The 20,336-nt window shown below is 39.3% G+C and overlaps 1 protein-coding gene across 1 annotated transcript in view; it reads left to right on the top strand.

The window, feature by feature from the left end:
• LOC136677708 (mitochondrial carrier homolog 2-like) overlaps positions 1-12,778 on the top strand; it is a 68,705-nt gene extending 55,927 nt beyond the window's left edge. Inside the window, exons 6-13 of the mRNA XM_066655308.1 lie at positions 3,402-3,459; positions 6,438-6,489; positions 6,625-6,684; positions 6,796-6,889; positions 9,772-9,819; positions 9,905-9,972; positions 10,838-10,913; positions 11,025-12,778. Coding sequence (XP_066511405.1) covers positions 3,402-3,459; positions 6,438-6,489; positions 6,625-6,684; positions 6,796-6,889; positions 9,772-9,819; positions 9,905-9,972; positions 10,838-10,913; positions 11,025-11,111 — 543 coding nt within the window. The 3' untranslated portion in view covers positions 11,112-12,778. The remainder of the gene's footprint in view (positions 1-3,401; positions 3,460-6,437; positions 6,490-6,624; positions 6,685-6,795; positions 6,890-9,771; positions 9,820-9,904; positions 9,973-10,837; positions 10,914-11,024) is intronic.
• Positions 12,779-20,336: the final 7,558 nt, after the last annotated feature.

The following is a 20,336-nucleotide window of genomic DNA, read 5'->3' as shown; positions in this document are numbered from 1 at the left end:
AGATTATCTTTCTGTAGGCTGCTCAAATGCCAGATGACCTTGCCTTCTTCAATACACAGAGTTGAGTTCAATTGCAGCAATACACCTAAGCCCAGTAGGCAATAAATTCTACCTACCCAAATGCTAGTTTCCACGTCGTATGGTCCAATTGTCATCACAACAGGCTGGGTCGTTTTAATGCTCATATTTCCATCACCAGCTGCTGTAGCTTTAATGGAGTCATTGGTTAATGGCAGGTTGAGTTGTTTTGCAAGTTCTGAAGTGATTATTGTTATTTCAGTGCCAGTATCTAGAAGGAAGTTGATGGCATGATTGTTGATAGTTGAACACACACAAAAGCCAACTGCATTTTGTTGTAAGGCTGCTAGCAGAGGCTGCAGAGAGGGATCATCTAGTTTCCCTGAAATGCTGAATTCATCAGAGTTTGCCTCTGCTCTGGAGACTTATTTCCAATAAGGTCATCAAGTCCTGAGTCATCAGGAGTTGCATTTTGTTGATCTTTGAAAATCTTACATTCTCTTTCCCAATGTCCTTGTTTTCAACAGTAATGACAGTTTCCGAATTTCTTCCCTTGTTGGAAAAATCACCATTATCTCGATTGTCTCCTTGTTTTGTGATTTCCCTTCTATGGAACTGCTTTGCAGTTGCAGGTCCACTGTGTTTCAGAGCTCTAATTCTCACTTCTTGAGCCATCTCAATATCATGTGCCCATTGTACAATATCTCCAAACCTTCTGGTTTGTTAATTCCATACTGTGTGTTTTGTTTTCAGGGCAACAGCAATATCTGGTCTCAAGCCATTGATAAATCCACTCCTAAGAGGAAGAGCAGTGACTTCATCCAGAGGGTCTGACTCAGTGTTGATACCAGCATGCTCTAACCATATTTGTTTGAATCGTTCTTTATAGTCTCTTACTGTTTCGTTGACATTCTGTGTACATTCTGCAATTTTGTTCCAGTCAATCTCTTCTGGTTTTGGGGCTATCAGAAAGAGTGTGATGAATTCCCATTCTTCATCACAACTTTCCTCTGTGGTTCCTACAACTTGATTCACTTGATCAGACAACTCTGTCCGCTCTTTGTCTTTCAATAGGACAGACAAGATCATCACACCATCAAAAGGATGCAGACGATAAATATGCTTCAGGCGTTTTAATTCATCCATTATTTTTTTTTCTGGGGCTTCTATAAATATTTGGCAGTATTTGTGACCACATGTCCATCAAATCAGGAGTGGGAGGTTCATGATAGTACCTGGTTTCATAAGCTTTTTTTTTTTGCCTTTGAACTTGTTTTGCCTGGGATGATTAACCTCCTCCAGCATCTTCATCAGCCTGGTCAGGTTGAGGATTTGGTTGTGGTTGAGTGCCACTTTCATCACTTTGAACTGTGACATTTTCACACTTTACCTTGATTGGAGCTAGTCTTTTAGCTTTAGCATCAGGTTTGATTGGTTTTACATTGACTGAGGCTGTGTGAGTGTGAGAACTGGGAATTGGATCCTCCTCGGATGATTCTGAATCATTTTCAGTGTCAGTCGATTCATCATCTGAACCTGAATCTGAATCACTCTCAACATCAGCACCAAAAGCCAGCTTGTTTATATATATATATATATATATATATATATATATATATATATATAAATAATATAAAATTTAGATTGTGTGCAGCAACAGTTCACGGTCTGAAGAGTATTCCATGCACTGATTCCAGTGCTTTGCTGGGAAAATTCAGTGCTTGGGAAGAAAAGCCAATCTGACCAGCCGCAGGGTGTTATTGGACTTCCATGGTTAATATTTGCTTTTTGGCCTTATGTAGGGTCCTATGAAATTCTATTAATTTAAAAGGATTTCACCATTGATTTATTAGGTTTTTAATTGTTTTATGTTCTTTAAGAAAATAACTAAATTACCAAAATTACAGTATAGCAAATGACTATTTCTATTGAAATTTGCATTAGCAAAACAAACTGTTTGTACCAACAGTTTGTCCTGTATATGCAGACCAGATATTGTCTGCTGCCTGTAAACCTTTCTGGACATCATTATGTTCTGTAAGGAAATAAAACATTTAGCCTACCATTTGCTGATCCCACTCTAACCATTGTTTTACCCAGAGGTATGCTGCTAATCACAGCCTCACCTCAGATTGGAAGAAGCAGGTAATGGGCTTGGAACAAAGGCTGTAATTTTACAGGGGTAAACAGCATATGATGCGATCGCATTGCTCAAAACTAAAGGTCGTTTGGAGAGCCCACAGAGAATGACTTCTGGGCAGCCTCGAAGAGATTCTAGAAAACAGGAGGGACTCCTTCCAAGCCATGCTCAGCAATAATGGTGACAACCTGAATCTGACTGAGGGTATTTTCCTTTGAAGGTGCAGTTTGAAGAACTCTTAAGCACCGAGAAACATGCCTCTGGCCAAAGTCAAAGAGTTAGTTGAAAAGCAAGTGGCATGGTCCTTTTGAGTGGATGCAATTTGCCCAGAATTGCTAAATCCCTCAATATTGTTTGACTGTATGGCTTACATGCCTACCTCATAATGCATGGACATCAGGATTGGCAAACCTGGGTAGTGGTTCCTATTTGGGGGGTAAAAAATACTGGAGCGTGTGTGCCAGTCAAGATATCACACTTCTCAGCTTCCTTGGGCAAATATATGATAGGGTCCTGCATCCAGTATGTACTTGAGTGGTTTGCAGCTGAGTGTGAAACGAGTGGTGTGTATCAGCATCAAGTCTGGTTTTCTCTCAGAAAAATATCATCCTCCTACCTAGTCCAGATAAAAGCATCCAAATATTTTGGGGTCTTGTTCACAAGTTATAGGAAGAGGGGTCATGAGGTCATCTGCAATAATGCAGTCCTTAAACTTAACCACAGTGGTGCCTAGAGAGGCAGGCTATACAGCAGAGTTTTATTTTACTGGTCGATCCGTATTTCCAACCTTAGGTATTGTTAACTATTGTGAGCTTTGGTTAATGGCTGTAAAAACAAAGTTTACAGATACAAAATGGCCAAATGGACAAAATGGGCCAAAATGAAATAAAGTGTACTTCATGATAAGAACAGTCTGTTTTACTACTCATGTACTGATGAATTACACTCTTGATTTTGGTCATGATTGCTAGAAATATATATACTAATGACAATTGATTATTTCTCATGACAGGCTGAGTTGGTTTTCATAACATTGACCAACCCATTTTTATTCTGTTTACCATTAAGGCATTACCACTGGGGGAAATGACTTTTTGAGAATCTGAAATGATCTTGGCTGCAAATACTATAATGGTAGTTTTTTAGCATGTCTGTATGAATTGTATAGGTGACAGTTTAGATATTTTTTAATTAAATGTTTTATTTATTACCTATAATGTTCTGAACTTTCTTGTTATGACAGACCACGAGAGAGATGATAGCGCGTTCCTGTGCCACAATAATTACACACCCATTCCATGGTAATGGTCTTAAAAACCCCATTTACAGATAGTTGGGACAATACTGTAATTGCAATCATAGAAATATGATATGTATTTGTGTAATACATACATACACACACACACACACATATACATGGTGGGCCATTTATATGGATAAACCTTAATAAAATGGGAATGGTTGGTGATATTAACTTCCTGTTTGTGGCCCATTAGTATATTGGGGAAAACTTTTCAAGATGGGTGGTGACCATTTTGGATCCAACTATTGTTTTTTCAATGGGAAGAGGGTCATGTGACACATCAAACTTATTGGGAACAATGTTTTTTCTTGTGCTTGGTTTTAATGTAACTTTATTCTTTCATGAGTTATTTACAAGTTTCTGACCACTTATAAAATGTGTTCAAAGTGCTGCCCATTGTGTTGGATTGTCAATGCAACCCTTTTTTCCCACTCTTTTCACACACTGATAGTAACCCCGCAGGAGAAATGCTATCACAGGCTTCCAGTATCCATAGTTTCGGGTGCTGCTCATCTCATATCTTCACAGCATAGACAGTTGCCTTCAGATGACCCCAAAGATAAAAGTCTAAGGGGGTCAGATCGGGAGACCTTGGGGGCCATTCAACTGGCCCACGATGACCAATCCACTTTCCAGGAAACTGTTCATCTAGGAACAGCCCAGCTCAGCTCAGACCTGATTCCCATAATGCGGTGGGGCACCATCTTGCAGGAAAAACTCAGGGAACATGCCAGCTTCAGTGCATAAAAGGGGGAAACACATCATCATGTAGCAATTTCACATATCCAGTGGCCTTGAGGTTTCCATTGATGAAGAATGGCCCCACTATCTTTGTACCCCATATACCACAGCATACCATCAATTTTTTTGTTCCAGCAGTCTTGGAGGGATCTATCCAATGTGGGTTAATGTCAGACCAATAGAGGTGGTTTTGTTTGTTAACTTCACCATTCACATAAAAGTTTGCCTCATCACTGAACAAAATCTTCTGTGTAACCTGAGGGTCCTGTTTCAATTTTTGTTTTGCCCATTCTGCAAATTCAGTGCGCTGATCTGGGTCATCCTTGTTGAGATACTGCAGCAGCTGGAGTTTGTAAGGGTGCCATTTGTGAGTAGCTAATATCTGCCAAAGGAATGTTCGACTGATTCCACTCTCCAGTGACATGCGGCGAGTGCTATGCTGTGGGCTCTTGCTGAATGAACCTAGGACAGCCACTGATGTTTCTTCATTAGTGATAGTTTTCTTGCGTCCACATTTTGGCAAATCCAACACTGAACCAGTTTCACGAAACTTGGCAAGCTGTTTGCTAACTGTAACATTGGAGATGAGTGGTCTCGTAGGGTGTCTTGCATTGAAATCTGCTGCAATGACCCGGTTACTGCGTTCACCAGACATCAACACAATTTCTATCCACTCCTCACGTGTTAACCTCTGCAACATGTCAATGGCTGTAAACAAAGACAAACTTGTAAATAAATAATGAAAGAATGAAGTTGCGTTAAAACCATACACACCATTGTTTTTCTTGTGAAATTTCCAATAATTCTGATGTGTCTGATGACCCTCTTCTCATTGAAAAAACAAAACTTGGATCCAAAATGGCCACCATGGTCGCCACTCATCTTGAAATGTTTTCCCCCTCCCATATACTAATGTGCCACAAACAGGACGTTAATATCACCAACATTCCCAGTTTATTAAGGTGTATCCATATAAATGGCCCACCCTGTGTGTGTGTGTGTGTGTGTGTGTGTGTGAGTGAGATATATACACAAACACACACACACAGGTCATAAATATAGAATATGATGATTATTTTGTTTCAGTAATTCCATCCAAAAAGTAAAACTTGTATATTATGCTCATTCATTACACAGACTGATATATTTCAAGTGTTTATTTCTTTTAATTTGATGATTGTGAAACAAAACCCATTCTAAAATGTAGGGGAGATTCACAAAGACTGGGCTGCAGCTAGAGTCAGTACTTAAAGAACAACCATGCACAGACATATGCAAGGGTTTCAGCTGCTGCTTTCCATGTGTCAAGCCACTCTTGAACAAGAGACAGCATCAGAAGCGTCTCGCCTGGAAATCAAGGTCCCAGGGTCTGGAGGAAGAGAAGAGAGGCACAGAATCTAAGTTGCTTGAGGGCCAGTGTAAACCATCAGGTCCAGTGATGGTTTGGGGTGCCATGTCATCTGCTGGTATTGGTCCACTGTGTTTTCTGAGGTCCAAGGTCAACGCAGCCGTCTACCAGGAAGTTAGAGAGCACTCCATGCTTCCTGCTGTTGACCAACTTTATGGAGATGCTGATTTCATTTTCTAACGTGACTTGGCACCTGCACACCGTGCCAAAGCTACCAGTACCTGGTTTAAAGATCATGGTATCCCTGTTTTTATTTGGCCAGCAAACTCGCCTGACAACCTCATAGAAAATCTATGGGGTATTGTGAAGAGGAAGATGCAATACGCCAGACCCAACAATGCAGAATGCAACCTTGGCTTTTATAACACCTGAGCAGTGCCAGACTGACCGACTCCATGCCATGCCGCATTGCTGGAGTAATTCAGATAAAAGGAGCTCCAACTATGTTTTGAGTGCTTTTCATGTTCATACTTTTCATTTGGCCAGCAGTTCTAAACATCCTTTTTTGTATTGGTCTTGAGTAATGTTCTAATTTTCTGAGAATACTGAGTTTGGGGTTTTCATATTGGTCAGTTATAATCATCAAATTAAAAGAAATAAACACTTGAAATATATCAGTCTGTAATGAATGAGTATAATTTTATACTTTTTAAGTATAAAAAGTTTCACTTTTTGAATGGAAATACTGAAAAAAATCAACTTTTTCATGATATTCTAATTTTATGGCCAGCACCTGTGTGTGTGTATAATAATTATTATTTATTTTTCTTTTTTCTTTTTAACATATCAGTAGTAATAAACAGTTCAGTGTTTTTGTGTATTCCTAGTAATCACCCTTAGATTCATGGTCCAGTTTATTGGAAGAGAAGCAAAGTACAGGTCAGTTTAAGTCATACAGCCCTCTACACATACATTACACGTTTCCATACACATACAATTACTCTTTCTTTCTCTCTCTCTCTCTCACTGATATTTCATTTTGCATGTATGTACGTGCTCTGTCACTCTTTTCAGTGGTACCTTTGAGTCCATCCTCACAGTCTACAGAGAAGAGGGAATCCTTGGATTTTTTGCGTATGTACAGATATTGAATTTTAATAATTTGGGCTTTTGGCTTATAGACCACAAATTTGTCATTCTTTCATCTCATCAATAATTTTGGATTTGCTTTTTTGTGTCATATAGTGGCCTCATTCCTCGTCTACTTGGGGATGTTTTTTCTCTGTGGATCTGCAATATACTCGCTCATTTCATCAATACATATGCAGTAGATGACTCGGTAAGTCCATGTAATACCTCCCTCATGCACCAGTGTTGTTTTATATATAAAAACTTGTAACGTGTTTTATGCATTTAAGAACTATTGACTCTTACTTAATAGAAAATAAAACTAATCGAAAGTGTTTTATAAAACAAACCTGAGAAAAGCTAAGTAGGTCTATATCAGTTTAATATTGTTCATGTCTGTCTGAGAGAACCTGTAAACTTATGCTTGGCATGAAAGTAACATCAGTTCATGTCTTAACATGAATTCATTTGGAATGAAAAATAGGGTCTTTTGCGATACAGCGCTGTGCAGTAAAACACCAGTCCCTTCCCATTCCTTCATTTGAAATTGTCTTGTATGAAACAAACAGACATTTCCTTCTTGCCAGAGCCGGAAGCACTGTCATTTTGCGCATGCGAGTCAGTTTAGGAGCATAATCTGTTCAGACTGATGTCAGATATACAGGGGTTGGACAATGAAACTGAAACAACTGGTTTTAGACCACAATTTATTAGTATGGTGTAGGGCCTGGTTTTGCGGCCAATACAGCGTCAATTCGGCTTGGGAATGACATATACAAGTCCTGCACAGTGGTCAGAGGGATTTTAAGCCATTCTTCTTGCAGGATAGTGGCCAGGTCACCAAAGTCGCTCAATAATATTTAGATCTGGTGACTGCGCAGGCCATGGGAGATGTTCAACTTCACTTTTATGTTCATCAAACCAATCTTTCACCAGTCTTGCTGTGTGTATTGGTGCATTGTCATCCTGTTACAAGACACCGCATTCAGGATACCGTGTTTGAACTATTGGATGCACATGGTCCTCCAGAATGGTTCAGTAGTCCTTGCCATGATATGGCAGCCCAAACCATCGCTGATCCACCCCCATGCTTCACTCTGGGCATGCAACAGTCTGGGTGGTACGCTTCTTTGGGGCTTCTCCACACCGTAACTCTCCCAGATGTGGGGAAAACAGTAAAGGTGGACTCATCAGAGAACAATACATGTTTCACATTGTCCACAGCCTAAGATTTGCGCTCCTTGCACCATTGAAACCAACGTTTGGCATGAGTGACCAAAGGTTTAGCTATAGCAGTCCGGCCGTGTATATTGACCCTGTGGAGCTCCCGACGGACAGTTCTGGTGGAAACAGGAGAGTTGAGGTGCACATTTAATTCTGCCGTGATTTGGGCAGTCGTGGTTTTATGGTTGTTGGATATAATCCGGGTTAGCACCCGAACATCCCTTTCAGATAGCTTCCTCTTGCGTCCACAGTTAATCCTGTTGGATGTGTTTCGTCCTTGGTGGTATGCTGACATTACAGTGGCTCTTGATACATCACAAAGACTTGCTGTCTTGGTCACAGATGCGCCAGCAAGACACCAACAATTTGTCCTCTTTTGAACCCTGGTATGTCACCCATAATGTTGTGTGCATTGCAATATTTTGAGCAAAATTGTGCTCTTACCCTGCTAATTGAACCTTCACACCCTGCTCTTACTGGTGCAATTAATGAAGATTGGCCAGCAGGCTGGTCCAATTTAGCCATGAAACCTCCAACACTAAATTGACAGGTGTTTCAGTTTCACTGTCCAACCCCTGTAGGTCACGTCATATAGACAGTGTGAACAGCAGAACAAAAAATCTGATTTGGGCCACTTTTACCTGCTGTGTGAACGTAGCCTTTGAAGAGACAGTGGCAGTGTTTACACGAAAAGAATCTGATTTTAGATTCAGACCGTGGTGTTTGTGTACTCTATGGTTGGGAGGTATCCACGTTTTTCATATGGTATGTAAATATTAACACGGTATATTATGATACCAGACAACAAAAGAAAAGAAAAGTTTGAAATAAACTAAATAAGACAGGCTCTACATTGTTTAAACTAAATAAGACTACATTGTTGTGGTTTAACACACAACAGCAAGTTATTTTCCAGTGAACAAATAGGCTCAAAACACACATTTAGAGGATAAAGCCTACCTGTGTTCTATACCTCATCATATTATTTTTTTCAGCTTCCTTCCTCTATTTTAACCCAAACTCAATGCTGAACATTCAATTGCAGTGGGCTACTGAGCTTGTGTTTTTTTCCCCCACCCATTTTCAGGGTGTGACATCATCAGTCAGTGAACCTCCTGTGGCTCTATTAAATGCACATGAAGGAAGCCCACCCTCAGAGATACTGGACACATTTTTAAATACCCAGTATTTGGTATTACCACGCAAACCTAATGGGCACACCACTCACTAATCTGATTAAATCATAGATTTATTGGTGTGCAACAAATTCTCAGAGCCAGAATTATGCACTTGTGCAGAATTCCACTTAATGTACATGTTACCATAACAACAAGCCTCTGCAGTGTGTCCAGTCTGAGTGAGAGGAGCAGCAGTGTGTTACTTTAGTTTTACTGTCCACACAGTCAGACCTGCAAGGTGACCAAGTCCAGAGGGAGGGAATGAGTGATTGAGACACGCTGGTCTTGTGCACGTGCATCAGGCAGAGAGCATTGTAGTATTTCATCTTTAGGAAAAAAAAATGTTTCCCTCCTGTGGAATTATAAAGCTTCTTATTGACTCAAAAACCCCATCACAGTAAAGGCTAGTAGAAGAGAGGCCCACTATGTGAGTTATCAGATACAGGTGTTAACATGGCTATTATTCTTCTATTTATAATATAATTTAAGTTATCACCCACCTTGTGTAGTTGGATAGGAAACAATCAGAATGACCTCAGTCATACTACTCTATTCCATTTGAGGTGTATATATGGATCTTTTTATTCCAATTTAGCTATTAGTCTGATTAACAGATTGTTAGGCTGCATTTGGATAATCAAATTGTTTGAGATTGTCATAGCATGTCCTTTACTTTTGTTGTCATTTATAGATGAGTCACACAGGTGAGATAAAAAACTGCTCTCAGGCTGTGACAGGGGTGAGTAACAAGATCAGGACCATTTGGACAAACTGCCAGCAGCATTTGCAATTTTCAGTCTAATATATTTGTTTTTCACATTTAGTTTTTCGCTAGTATGCTGACTTATCCCTTTGTGTTGGTGTCCAACCTGATGGCAGTCAATAACTGTGGGTAAGTAGTGCATTTTTTATCACTTCTTGGTTTTTAGCTCTTTAGCGGTTTGAATAGAAAGTTCTTCTTATTGTACTTTATTAATACAGCTCTTAACTCAGATCATGGCATAATAAACCACTGTACACTAATTATTGCTCTAGGTCTTCATTAATACTGGTCTATATTTATACACTGCACTTCAGTGATATACCAATCTATGTTTTGTTCCATATTGTTTCTTGACACTTTTGCATCAGCTTGCTCAATTCTGGCTATGGCCAGGAATTATGTAAAGATGCTTTGTGACAAACACCAAGTGCTTTATAAAAAACATTTTCAACTTTGTTTTGGTCCCTTGTTAAGACATTTAATAATTACTTTCATTTTGTACTTGTGGTGACTTAGGTATGTATGCCTTTTTTAAGGGTTTGATTATTGCTAGGTGATTTTTTCTTAATTAAGGGTGTCACATTAGCGCGACAAGTAGCATCACTGTCACACGTCTTCAGGTTCCCAGGTGAGTTTCCTCCTGCAGTTCATAAATGACATACTATTATGGGGGATTGGCTATTCAAAAGTGTCCATAGTTGTGTGTCTGAGAAAGAGATGCCCTGAGATGGACTGGTGTCCCATCTAGGATTTGTTTCTACTTAGTACCTAATTATTCCTGGATGATTTTATCGTCCATATAAATAGTTTTATTCAAACTATATATTAAAATATATTGTGCTATTAAATGATGCTTTGATTGTTTGTCTGATTTGCAGAAGTAGATAACACTGCTGCCACTTGCAAAGGATGTTTTGTTTTAGAGGACTACTATTTATGACCAGTCTCCTCTTTGAAATGACAAATATTAAAAAAAGTGATGCACTTGTTCTAGGTTGGCTGGGGGTCTACCACCCTATGCTGGCATCTACCCAACCTGGGTTGACTGCTGGAGGCACCTGAGCAGAGAGGTTAGTAATCTTACATTTACTCACCCATTAAAATATAACCCAGACTTTTGAAAAGACCTCCAATTTGAGCAGTCTATATGATACTCTTATCTCTCTGTGTCTCTCATATAGGGCAACATGAGTAGAGGCAACAGTTTATTTTTCAGGAAGTTACCAGTGGGGAAGATGTACGCCATTGACCAGAAGCGCTTTTACTGAATGAGACAAAAACTGAAGTCTAAAATTCTGTTATTATAAAGGAAATGGCCTGGAAATCCTAATCCACTTGTTTTGGAGTCTTTTATTTTGAGTCTCTCAGCTTCCAGAAAATGTCACATTTTTCATTAAATTCACATGCAATGTTTTGGAAATATAAAGAGCTTTATTTTAATAAGTAGAAGTTTGTATTCCTATTGTTTAAAAATCTGGCTATTGATGCTCCCAATACCTCCCTACAAACAAAAAAAAACAAATATATAATTATAAAAATAATGACCTGATTTCTGGTTTCATTTTCTTATCCCATGTCCCAAACCCCCATTGATTCATGTTTCTGATTGGAAGATATTCACCAGTAAAGATGTTGATCACCAAAGTATCTTCGATATTTACTGACTGACTGATGGATTAAATAGAAATATTCCTTCTGTGATCAAATTGTGCATGTTGAAATCATTTTTGCTTAACGGCAGCCCTGCTGCTTTCGGGTGTACGTGTCTGTCTCTTAAATCTGGCTAACCTGAATTTGGGTCTAGGTTTAGGCCTTAGAGTGCACGCAATTAATTGCTAAGCAGAAACTTTCAGTCTAAAGAATATAAAGAAGTCACGTAACATGGGCTAACTGTTGCCCTGCCTTCTTTGTTCTGTTGGAATGCTTCTGGGTCCAATATTTGTATTAACATCCTGATTGAGCTTAATAAATGAAGTATGGCTTCCTTGCCCTGTTCACATGTCCCTTCTCTCATGTCATTGTACGTATGAATTTGTTAGTGTAATTTTCTTCTGTTGCCATACAGGGAAAAATTCAGAGCATTTTGGTTTTTGGTAAATGTCTTTGAGAAATATTTAAAGACCCATGCAATGGAAAATCAACATTTCTGCACATTTTTTGTGATATATAAGCATTTATGAAGATCCAAAATGTACTGTTCCTTGTTCTTCTCAACCAAGATGTACCAACTGGCCATTGAGTTGTGTATCGCTGTTAATGAAGTCACAAAATCAAATCTTTACATGTATTGCCTTATCTAGTCATAACCATTTGTAATTTGTAAATGCAAATCTTTAATAGGGAAAAAACACTTATGTGAAATTATTTCATTAAGTGTGCAATGTGGCATGACATTTTCTTAAGAGGGTTTGGAGCCTTCAATACGCAATCATTGATTACTAACCATATTTGTGCTTTGTTGATAGTTACATTCTTTTATCTCACAATGTTTGAAAAACAAAAACAGTAACAAATTTATGTCATTGAAGAGCCAGGCAGTGAGTAAATATGGAATTATGTGAAGCAATGTATTACAGTTGTAATTCTCTTTGGTTTACGCCTGAAGCAACTACCAGATAAACTATTTTGGTAAGCAAATTAATCTACTTATGGTGTTTTACTAATGGTGAAAACGTACACTGATTTCAAAATATGCAGTTTAAATATTTATTTTTTAGTATTTCACATGCATTTGCTAGTCAAACAATCAACCACAGTAAAAATGTGAAAAAGTGCTTTTTAAATAAGTTTGCTTGTCAGTTAATTGAGCACTATAAATGATTTGTCATTTAATTTACAATGACAGGTGCTAATATTACAGATGTTTGTCTGATGAGCTTTGTCATATCACTCAATATCCGGTAGTCACAAGTGAGTCTCTCAGGAAGTTTTTGATTTATTAACTTTGTTGAAAATATTTGTGTAAACAATTCATATATTTATCTTCTGTAACTCAAATGTGTTTTTTGGATTGTGGGAATAAACTGAGGAAATGGAAGAAACCCATGCACACGTGAACACACCAGGACCTTGAAGCTGTGTGGCAGTGACTCTACCTACAGGTGCTGCTCACATATCATGAAAACGTTGATTTATTTCAGTAATTTCATTCAAAAAATGAAACTTGTATATTATACTCATTCATTACACACAGACTGATATATTTGAAGTGTTTATTTCTTTTAAATTGATGATTAACTGACAACCTATGAAAACCCCAAATTTAGTATGTCAGAAAATTAGGAAATTACTTAAAACCAATTAAATTTTTTTTTTAGAAATGCTGGCCAACTGAAAATATGAACATGAAAAGTATCAGCATGTACAGCACTCAATACATAGTTGGGGCTCCTTTTGCCTGAATTACTGTGGCAATGTGGCATGGCATGGACTCAATCAGTCTGTGGCATTGCTCAGGTATTATGAGAGCCCAGGTTGCTCCGATAGTGGCCTTCAGCTCTTCTGCATTGTTGGGTCTGGTATACTGCATCGTCCTCTTCATAATACCCCATAGATTTTCTGTGGGCTGCAAGTTTGCTGTCCAGTTAAGAATAGGGATACCATAATCCTTAAACCAGGTACTGGTAGCTTTGGAAGCATGGAGTGCTCTAAAACAACCTGTTAGACGACTGCGTTGACCTTGGACATCAGGAAACACAGTAGAGAACACCAGCAAATCACATGGCATTCCAAACCGTCCTCAAGAAACTTGGATTCTGTCCCTCTCCTCTCTTCGTCCAGACTCTGGGACCTTGATTCCCAAAGGAAATGCAAAATTTACTTTCATCAGAGAACATAACTTTGGACCACTCAGCAGCAGTTCAGTCTTTATCCCAGGTGAGACACTTCTGATGCTGTCTCTTGTTCAAGAGTGGCTTGACACAAGGTAAGTGACAGCTGAAACCCATGTCTTGCATACGTCTGTGCATGGTGGTTCTTGAAGCACTGACTCCAGCTGCAGTACAGTTTTTGTGAATCTCTCCCACATTTTCAAAATATTCTAATCATCTGAGATACAGAATTTGGGGTTTTCATTTGTTGTCAGTTATAATCATCAAATTAAAAGAAATAAACACTTGAATTATATCAGTCTGTGTTTAATGAATTAGTATAATATACAAGTTTCACTTTTTGAATGGAATTACTGAAATAAATGAACTTTTTCCTGATATTCCAATTTTAAGACCAGCACCTGTATTGTTCTGGCATGTTCCCCATTACCCATTTAATTAACTAGAAATTTACACTGGAACGCTACTCATTCTACTCGCACTATTTCATCACAAAATTATACAGACAACGCTGAAATTGGCTTTGTTTTTGCCAGTTTCAGCGGTTACAGACAATGTAAGCATGAAAGAATGTTCCACCTTAAATTGTGTAGTGGCAACAGTGATGGTACCGTATGAACATGACTTTCATACTGTGGAAATACTACACATTATCTCTGTCTCAACTGTTTATTGTCAAAATGTCCCAACATTCTGAAAGTCTGTTTGTAGACAGATAATATAAATATATATATATGTGTATGTATGTATGTGTGTGTGTATATATATATATATATATCTGTATTTGTACTAGATCTGTATTTGGTATGTGTATATGTGCTGGCTCAAAGTGATTAAGTACTTCAAATACCCTCCACAACATCCAGTTAAAATTAGGGTCCCCATGTGGATAATTTCAGCAACCTGTTACCAGTGCATCTGTTGACTAGAAGTAAGTCAGTATCAGTACAGTTAATTTATCATTAATAAATATATCAGCAGACTCTCAGTTTAAGTGTGGGACCTAGGGTTTAGGGTTTTAAGTAAGTGTGGGACCTATCATTTAGGGCTTTAAATAAGAGTGGATCCTAGTGTTTAGGGTTTTAAGCAAGTGTGGGACCTTGAGTTTAGGGTTTTAAGCAAGTGTGGGACCTTGAGTTTAGGGCTTTAAATAAGTGTGGGGCCTAGTGTTTAAGGTTTTAAGCAAGTGTGGGTCCTAGGGTTTAGGGTTTTAAGTGTAGGATCTAGGGTTTTAAATAACTGGGACCTAAGGTTTAGGGTTTTAAGTAAGTGTGGGATCTAGGGTTATAAGTAACTGGGATGTAGGCATTAGGTTTTTAAGTGTGGGTCCTAGGGTGTAGGGTTTTAAGTAAATGTGGGACGTAGGGTTTTAAGCAAGTGTGGGATTTAATGTGCAGGGTTTTAAGTAAGTGTGGGATCTAGGGTTTAGGGTTTTAAGTATGTGTGGTACTTAGGGTTTAGGGATTTAAGTATGGGATCTAGGGTTTAGGGTTTTACGTGTGGGTTCTAGGGTTTAGGGTTTTAAACATGGGATCTAGGGTTTCAAGTAACTGGGACTTAGGGTTTAGGGTCTTATGTAAGTGTGGGTCCTAAGGTTTAGAGTTTTAAATAAGAGTGGGACCTAGGGTTTAGGGTTTTAAGCAAGTGTGGGACCTAGGATCTGGGCTCTTAAGTGTGGGACCTAGAGTTTAGGCTTTTAAGCAAGTGTGGGAGCTAGGTTTTAGTGTTTTAAGTAATTGTGGGACCTAGGGTTTAGGGTTTTGAGCAAGTGTGGGACCTAGGGTTTAGGGTTTTAAGCAAGTGTGGGACCTAGGATTTAGTGTTTTAAATAAATGTGGGACCTAGGGTTTAGAGTTTTAAGTAACTGGGACCTAGGCATTAGGGTGTTAAGTAAGTGTGGGACCTATGGTTTAGGGTTTTAAGTGTGGGTCCTAGGGCTTAGGGTTTTAAATGTGGGATTTAGGGTTTTAAGTGTGGGTCCTAGGGCTTAGGATTTTAAATGTGGGATCTAGGGTTTTAAGTAACTGGGACCTAGGCATTAGAGTTTTAAGTGTGGGACCTAGGATTTAGGGTTGTAAGTAAATGTGAGAGCTTGGGTTTACAGTTTTAAATAGGTTTGGGACCTAGGGTTTAGGGTTTTAAGTAAGTTTGAGACCTAGGATTTAGGGTTTTAAGTGTGGGACCTAGGGTTTAGGAATTTAAGGAAGTGTGGGGCCTAGAGCTTAGGGTTTTAAGCAAGTGTGGGACCTAGGGTTTGAAGATAAAAATGTTTCTTTGGACCGTTGTCAAAGTATTTAAAATTTACCAACTCATGAGAAAATAACAAAAAGGTCCAAAATACACTCTCCCTCTTCGGGGGAGGCATGTCCGTTACGAGAGAGTCGCAGACACCAGTCGAGTGAAGTTCAAAGCAAATCAAAGTATTTATTTACCAAAATACTGGATCCAGGAGAATTCACACATTGAGAACAGTCTAATACCCCTCCCAAGTGAAAATTCTGACCTCCCATCATCTGACTCAAAAAGTTATACCCATGATGACGTATAGCCTGGTGGTGAGGCGTTTCTGGCTGATTAGCGTATATTAATATGCATGATTTCACGTGTTAGTACTCAGCTCTTCACGTGCAATATTCAGGTGCCTGTTGTGACCCTGAAGACATTCATTATCTGGTCAGGCTTACAATGGGCCTCTCTTCTCAGCACTTTTTTTCCCTAGAGACTAAAATTTAGGGAGTTAGAAATACACTTCAAGGCCACAAGAAGAAGCTACAGATCAGCGCCTCCATGCCCAACACTATGATGTCAGTGTGTTACAATCCTGGAGTGCACATCTGTTCAAGGTTAGACGTTAAGAATTAAAACTGTGTGTCAATATCAAGTTATCATGCCATATAGTGAAGTTAGCTTATAATATGTTTTGAGGAGTAATTATCATATGAGTTAGTAGTGCAGAATCAAGCAGAAATGTTTAACTACATGTGTAAGTAATTAATAATGTAAATACTGGTTAGTCATTCATATACATGCATATAGGGTACAGGATTTCACACAATGAGTATGTAGTTATAAATGCTAATTTAACTAATCATCATTTAAGGATATTTGTCAACAAACCAAAGTAATAAAATTATTTTTCACAACAGGTTTAAGGCTTTAAGCAAGTGTGGGACCTAGGGTTTAGGAATTGAAGCAAGTGTGGGACTTAGGGTTTAGGAATTGAAGCAAGTGTGGGACCTAGGGTTTAGGAATTGAAGCAAGTGTGGGACCTAGGTTTTAGTGTTTTAAATAATTGTGGGACCTAGGGTTTAGAGTTTTATGTAACTGGGACCTAGGCATTAGGGTTTTAAGTGTGGGACCTATGGTTTAGGTTTTTAACTGTGGGCCCTAGGGCTTAGGGTTTTAAATGTGGGATCTAGGGTTTTAAGTAACTGGGACCTAGGCATTAGAGTTTTAAGTGTGGGACCTAGGATTTTGGGTTGTAAGTAAGTGTGAGACCTAGGGTTTACGGTATTAAATAGGTTTGGGACCTAGGGTTTAGGAATTTAAGGAAGTGTAGGGCCTAGAGCTTAGGGTTTTAAGCAAGTGTGGGGCGTAGGGTTTACGGTTTTAAATGTGGGACCTAGTGTTTAGGGTTTTAAGTGTGGGACCTAAGATCTGGGCTCTTAAGTAAGAGTGGGACCTAGGGTTTACGATTTTAAGCAAGTGTGGGACGTAGGGTTTAGGGTTTTAAATGTGGGACCTAGGGTTTAGGATTTTAAGAAACTTTGGGACCTAGTGTTTAGGGTTTTAAGCGTGGGATTTAGGATTTTAAGCAAGTGTGGGGTTTAGGGTTTTAACTGTGGGACCCAGGCATTAGGGTTTTAAATGTGGGATCTAGGGTTTTAAGTAACTGAGACCTAGGCATTAGAGTTTTAAGTGTGGGACCTAGAATGTAGGGTTTTAAGTAAGTGTGAGACCTAGGGTTTACGGTTTTAAGTGTGGGACCTAGTATTTAGGGTTTTAAGTGAGGGACCTAGGAGCTGGGGTCTTAAGTAAGAGTGGGACCTAGGGTTTAGTGTTTTAAGCAACTGTGGGACCTAGGGTTTACGGTTTTAAGTGTGGGACCTAGGATTTAGGGTTTTAAGTAAGTATGGGACATAGGGTTTAGGGTTTTGAGTAAGTGTGGGACCTAGGCATTAGGGTTTTAACTGGGATCTAGGGTCTAGGGTTTTTAGCAAGTGTGGGACCTAGGGTTTAGGAATTTAAGGAAGTGTGGGACCTAGAGCTTAGGGTTTTAAGCAAGTGTGGGACGTAAGTTTTACGGTTTTAAGTGTGGGACCTAGGATCTGGGCTCTTATGTAATTGTGGGACATAGAGTTTCGGGTTTTGAGCAAGTGTGGGACCTAGGGTTAAGGGTTTTAAGTGTTGGACCTAGGGTTTAGGGTTTTTAACTCTGGGACCTAGGGTTTAAGGCTTTAAGCAAGTGTGGGACCTGGGTTTTAGTGTTTTAAATAATTGTGGGACCTAGGGTTTAGAGTTTTAAGTAACTGGGACCTAGGCATTAGGGTTTTAAGTGTGGGACCTATGGTTTAGGTTTTTCACTGTGGGACCTAGGGTTTAGGGTTTTAAGTGTGGGTCCTAGGGCTTAGGATTTTAAATATGGGACCTAGTGTGGGACCTATGGTTTAGGTTTTTCACTGTGGGACCGAGGGTTTAGGGTTTTAAGTAAGTGTGAGACCTAGGATTTAGGGTTTTAAATGTGGGACCTAGCCATTAGGGTTTTAACTGTGGGACATGTGGTTTAGGGTTTTAAGCAAGTGTGGGAAGTAGAGCTTAGGGTTTTAAGCAAGTGTGGGATGTAGGGTTTAGGGTTTTAAATGTGGGACCTAGGATTTAGGGTTTTAAGCAAGTGTGGGATCTAAGGTTTAGGGTTTTAAGTAAGTGTGGGGCCTAGGCATTAGGGTTTTAAATGTGGGACCTAGGCATTAGGGTTTTAACTGTGGGACCTAGGGTTTAGGATTTTAAGCAAGTGTGGGACCTAGGCATTAGGGTTTTAAGTGTGGGTCCTAGGGTTTAGGGTTTTAAATGTGGGATCTAGGGTTTTAAGTAAGTGTGGGACCTAGGCATTAGGGTTTCAAGTGTGGGACCTAGGAGCTGGGCTCTTAAGTAAGAGTAGGACCTAGGGTTTAGGGTTTTAAGCAAGTGTGGGACCTAGAGCTTAGGGTTTTAAGCAAGTGTGAGACCTAGGATTTAGGGTTTTAAGTGTGGGACCTAGGATTTAGGGTTTTAACTGTGGGACCTAGGATTTAGGGTTTTAAGTAAGTATGGGACATATGGTTTAGGGTTTTGAGTAAGTGTGTGACCTAGGCATTAGGGTTTTAACTGTGGGACCTAGGGTTTAAGGTTTTAAGCAAATGTGGGACCTAGGGTTTAGGAATTTAAGCAACTGTGGGATCTAGGGTCTAGGGTTTTTAGCAAATGTGGGACCTAGGGTTTAGGAATTTAAGGAAGTGTGGGACCTAGAGCTTAGGGTTTTAAGCAAGTGTGGGACATAGGGTTTGTGGTTTTAAGTGTGGGACCTAGTGTTTTAGGGTTTTAATCAAGTGTGGGACCTAGAGCTTAGAGTTTTAAGCAAGTGTGGGATCTAAGGTGTATGAATTTAAGTGTGGGACCTAGCCATTAGGGTTTTAACTGTGGGACATGTGGTTTAGGGTTATAAGCAAGTGTGGGACCTAGTGTTTATTGTTTTAAGTAATTGTGGGACCTAGGGATTAGGGTTTTAACTGTGGGACCTAGGAGCTGGGCTCTTAAGAGTGGGACCTAGGGTTTAGGGTTTTAAGCAAGTGTAGGACCTAGAGCTTAGGGTTTTAAGCAAATGTGGGATGCAGGGTTTAGGGTTTTAACTGTGGGACCTAGGGTTTAAGATTTTAAGCAACTGTGGGACCTAGGGTTTAGAGTTTTATATAGGTTTGGGACCTAGGATTTAGGGTTTTAAGTAAGTATGGGACCTAGGGTTTAGGGTTTTAAGTAAGTGTGGGACCTAGGCATTAGGGTTTTTACTGTGGGACCTAGGCTTTAGGATTTTAAGCAACTGTGGGACCTAGGGTTTAGGGTTTTAAGTATGTTTGAGACCTAGGGTTTATGGGTTTAAGTGTGGGACCTAGGATTTAGTGTTTTAAGTAAGTATGGGACCTAGGGTTTAGGGTTTTAACTGTGGGACCTAGGGTTTAAAGTTTTAAGCAAGTGTGGGATTTAGGAATTTATGGAAGTGTGGGACCTAGGGTTTTGGGTTTTAAATGTGGGATTTAGGCATTAGGGCTTTAACTGTGGGACCTAGGGTTTAAGGTCTTAAGCAAGTGTGGGACCTAAGGTTTAGAAAACTGATATACACACAAAAAAAACAGTGATGCACACAAAAAGAAAACTGATGCGCACAAAAAGAAAACTGATGCACCCATAAAAAACTGATGCACACAAAAAGAAAACTGATGCGCACACACAAACAGATGCACCCAAAAAAAACTGATGCACACAAAAAGAAAACTGATGCACGCACAAAAAAATGATGCACACAAAAAGAAAACAGATGTGCGCAAAAAGAAAACTGATGCATACACAAAAAAATTATGCACACAAAAAGAAAACTGATGCGCACTAAAAGAAAAATGATGCGCACACAAA

Source organism: Hoplias malabaricus, chromosome Y, assembly GCF_029633855.1.
Source record: "Hoplias malabaricus isolate fHopMal1 chromosome Y, fHopMal1.hap1, whole genome shotgun sequence".
Classification (NCBI taxonomy): Eukaryota; Metazoa; Chordata; class Actinopteri; order Characiformes; family Erythrinidae; genus Hoplias; species Hoplias malabaricus.
Note: the sequence above shows the minus strand (reverse complement) of the source record. Positions and strands in the feature narration are given on the sequence as shown.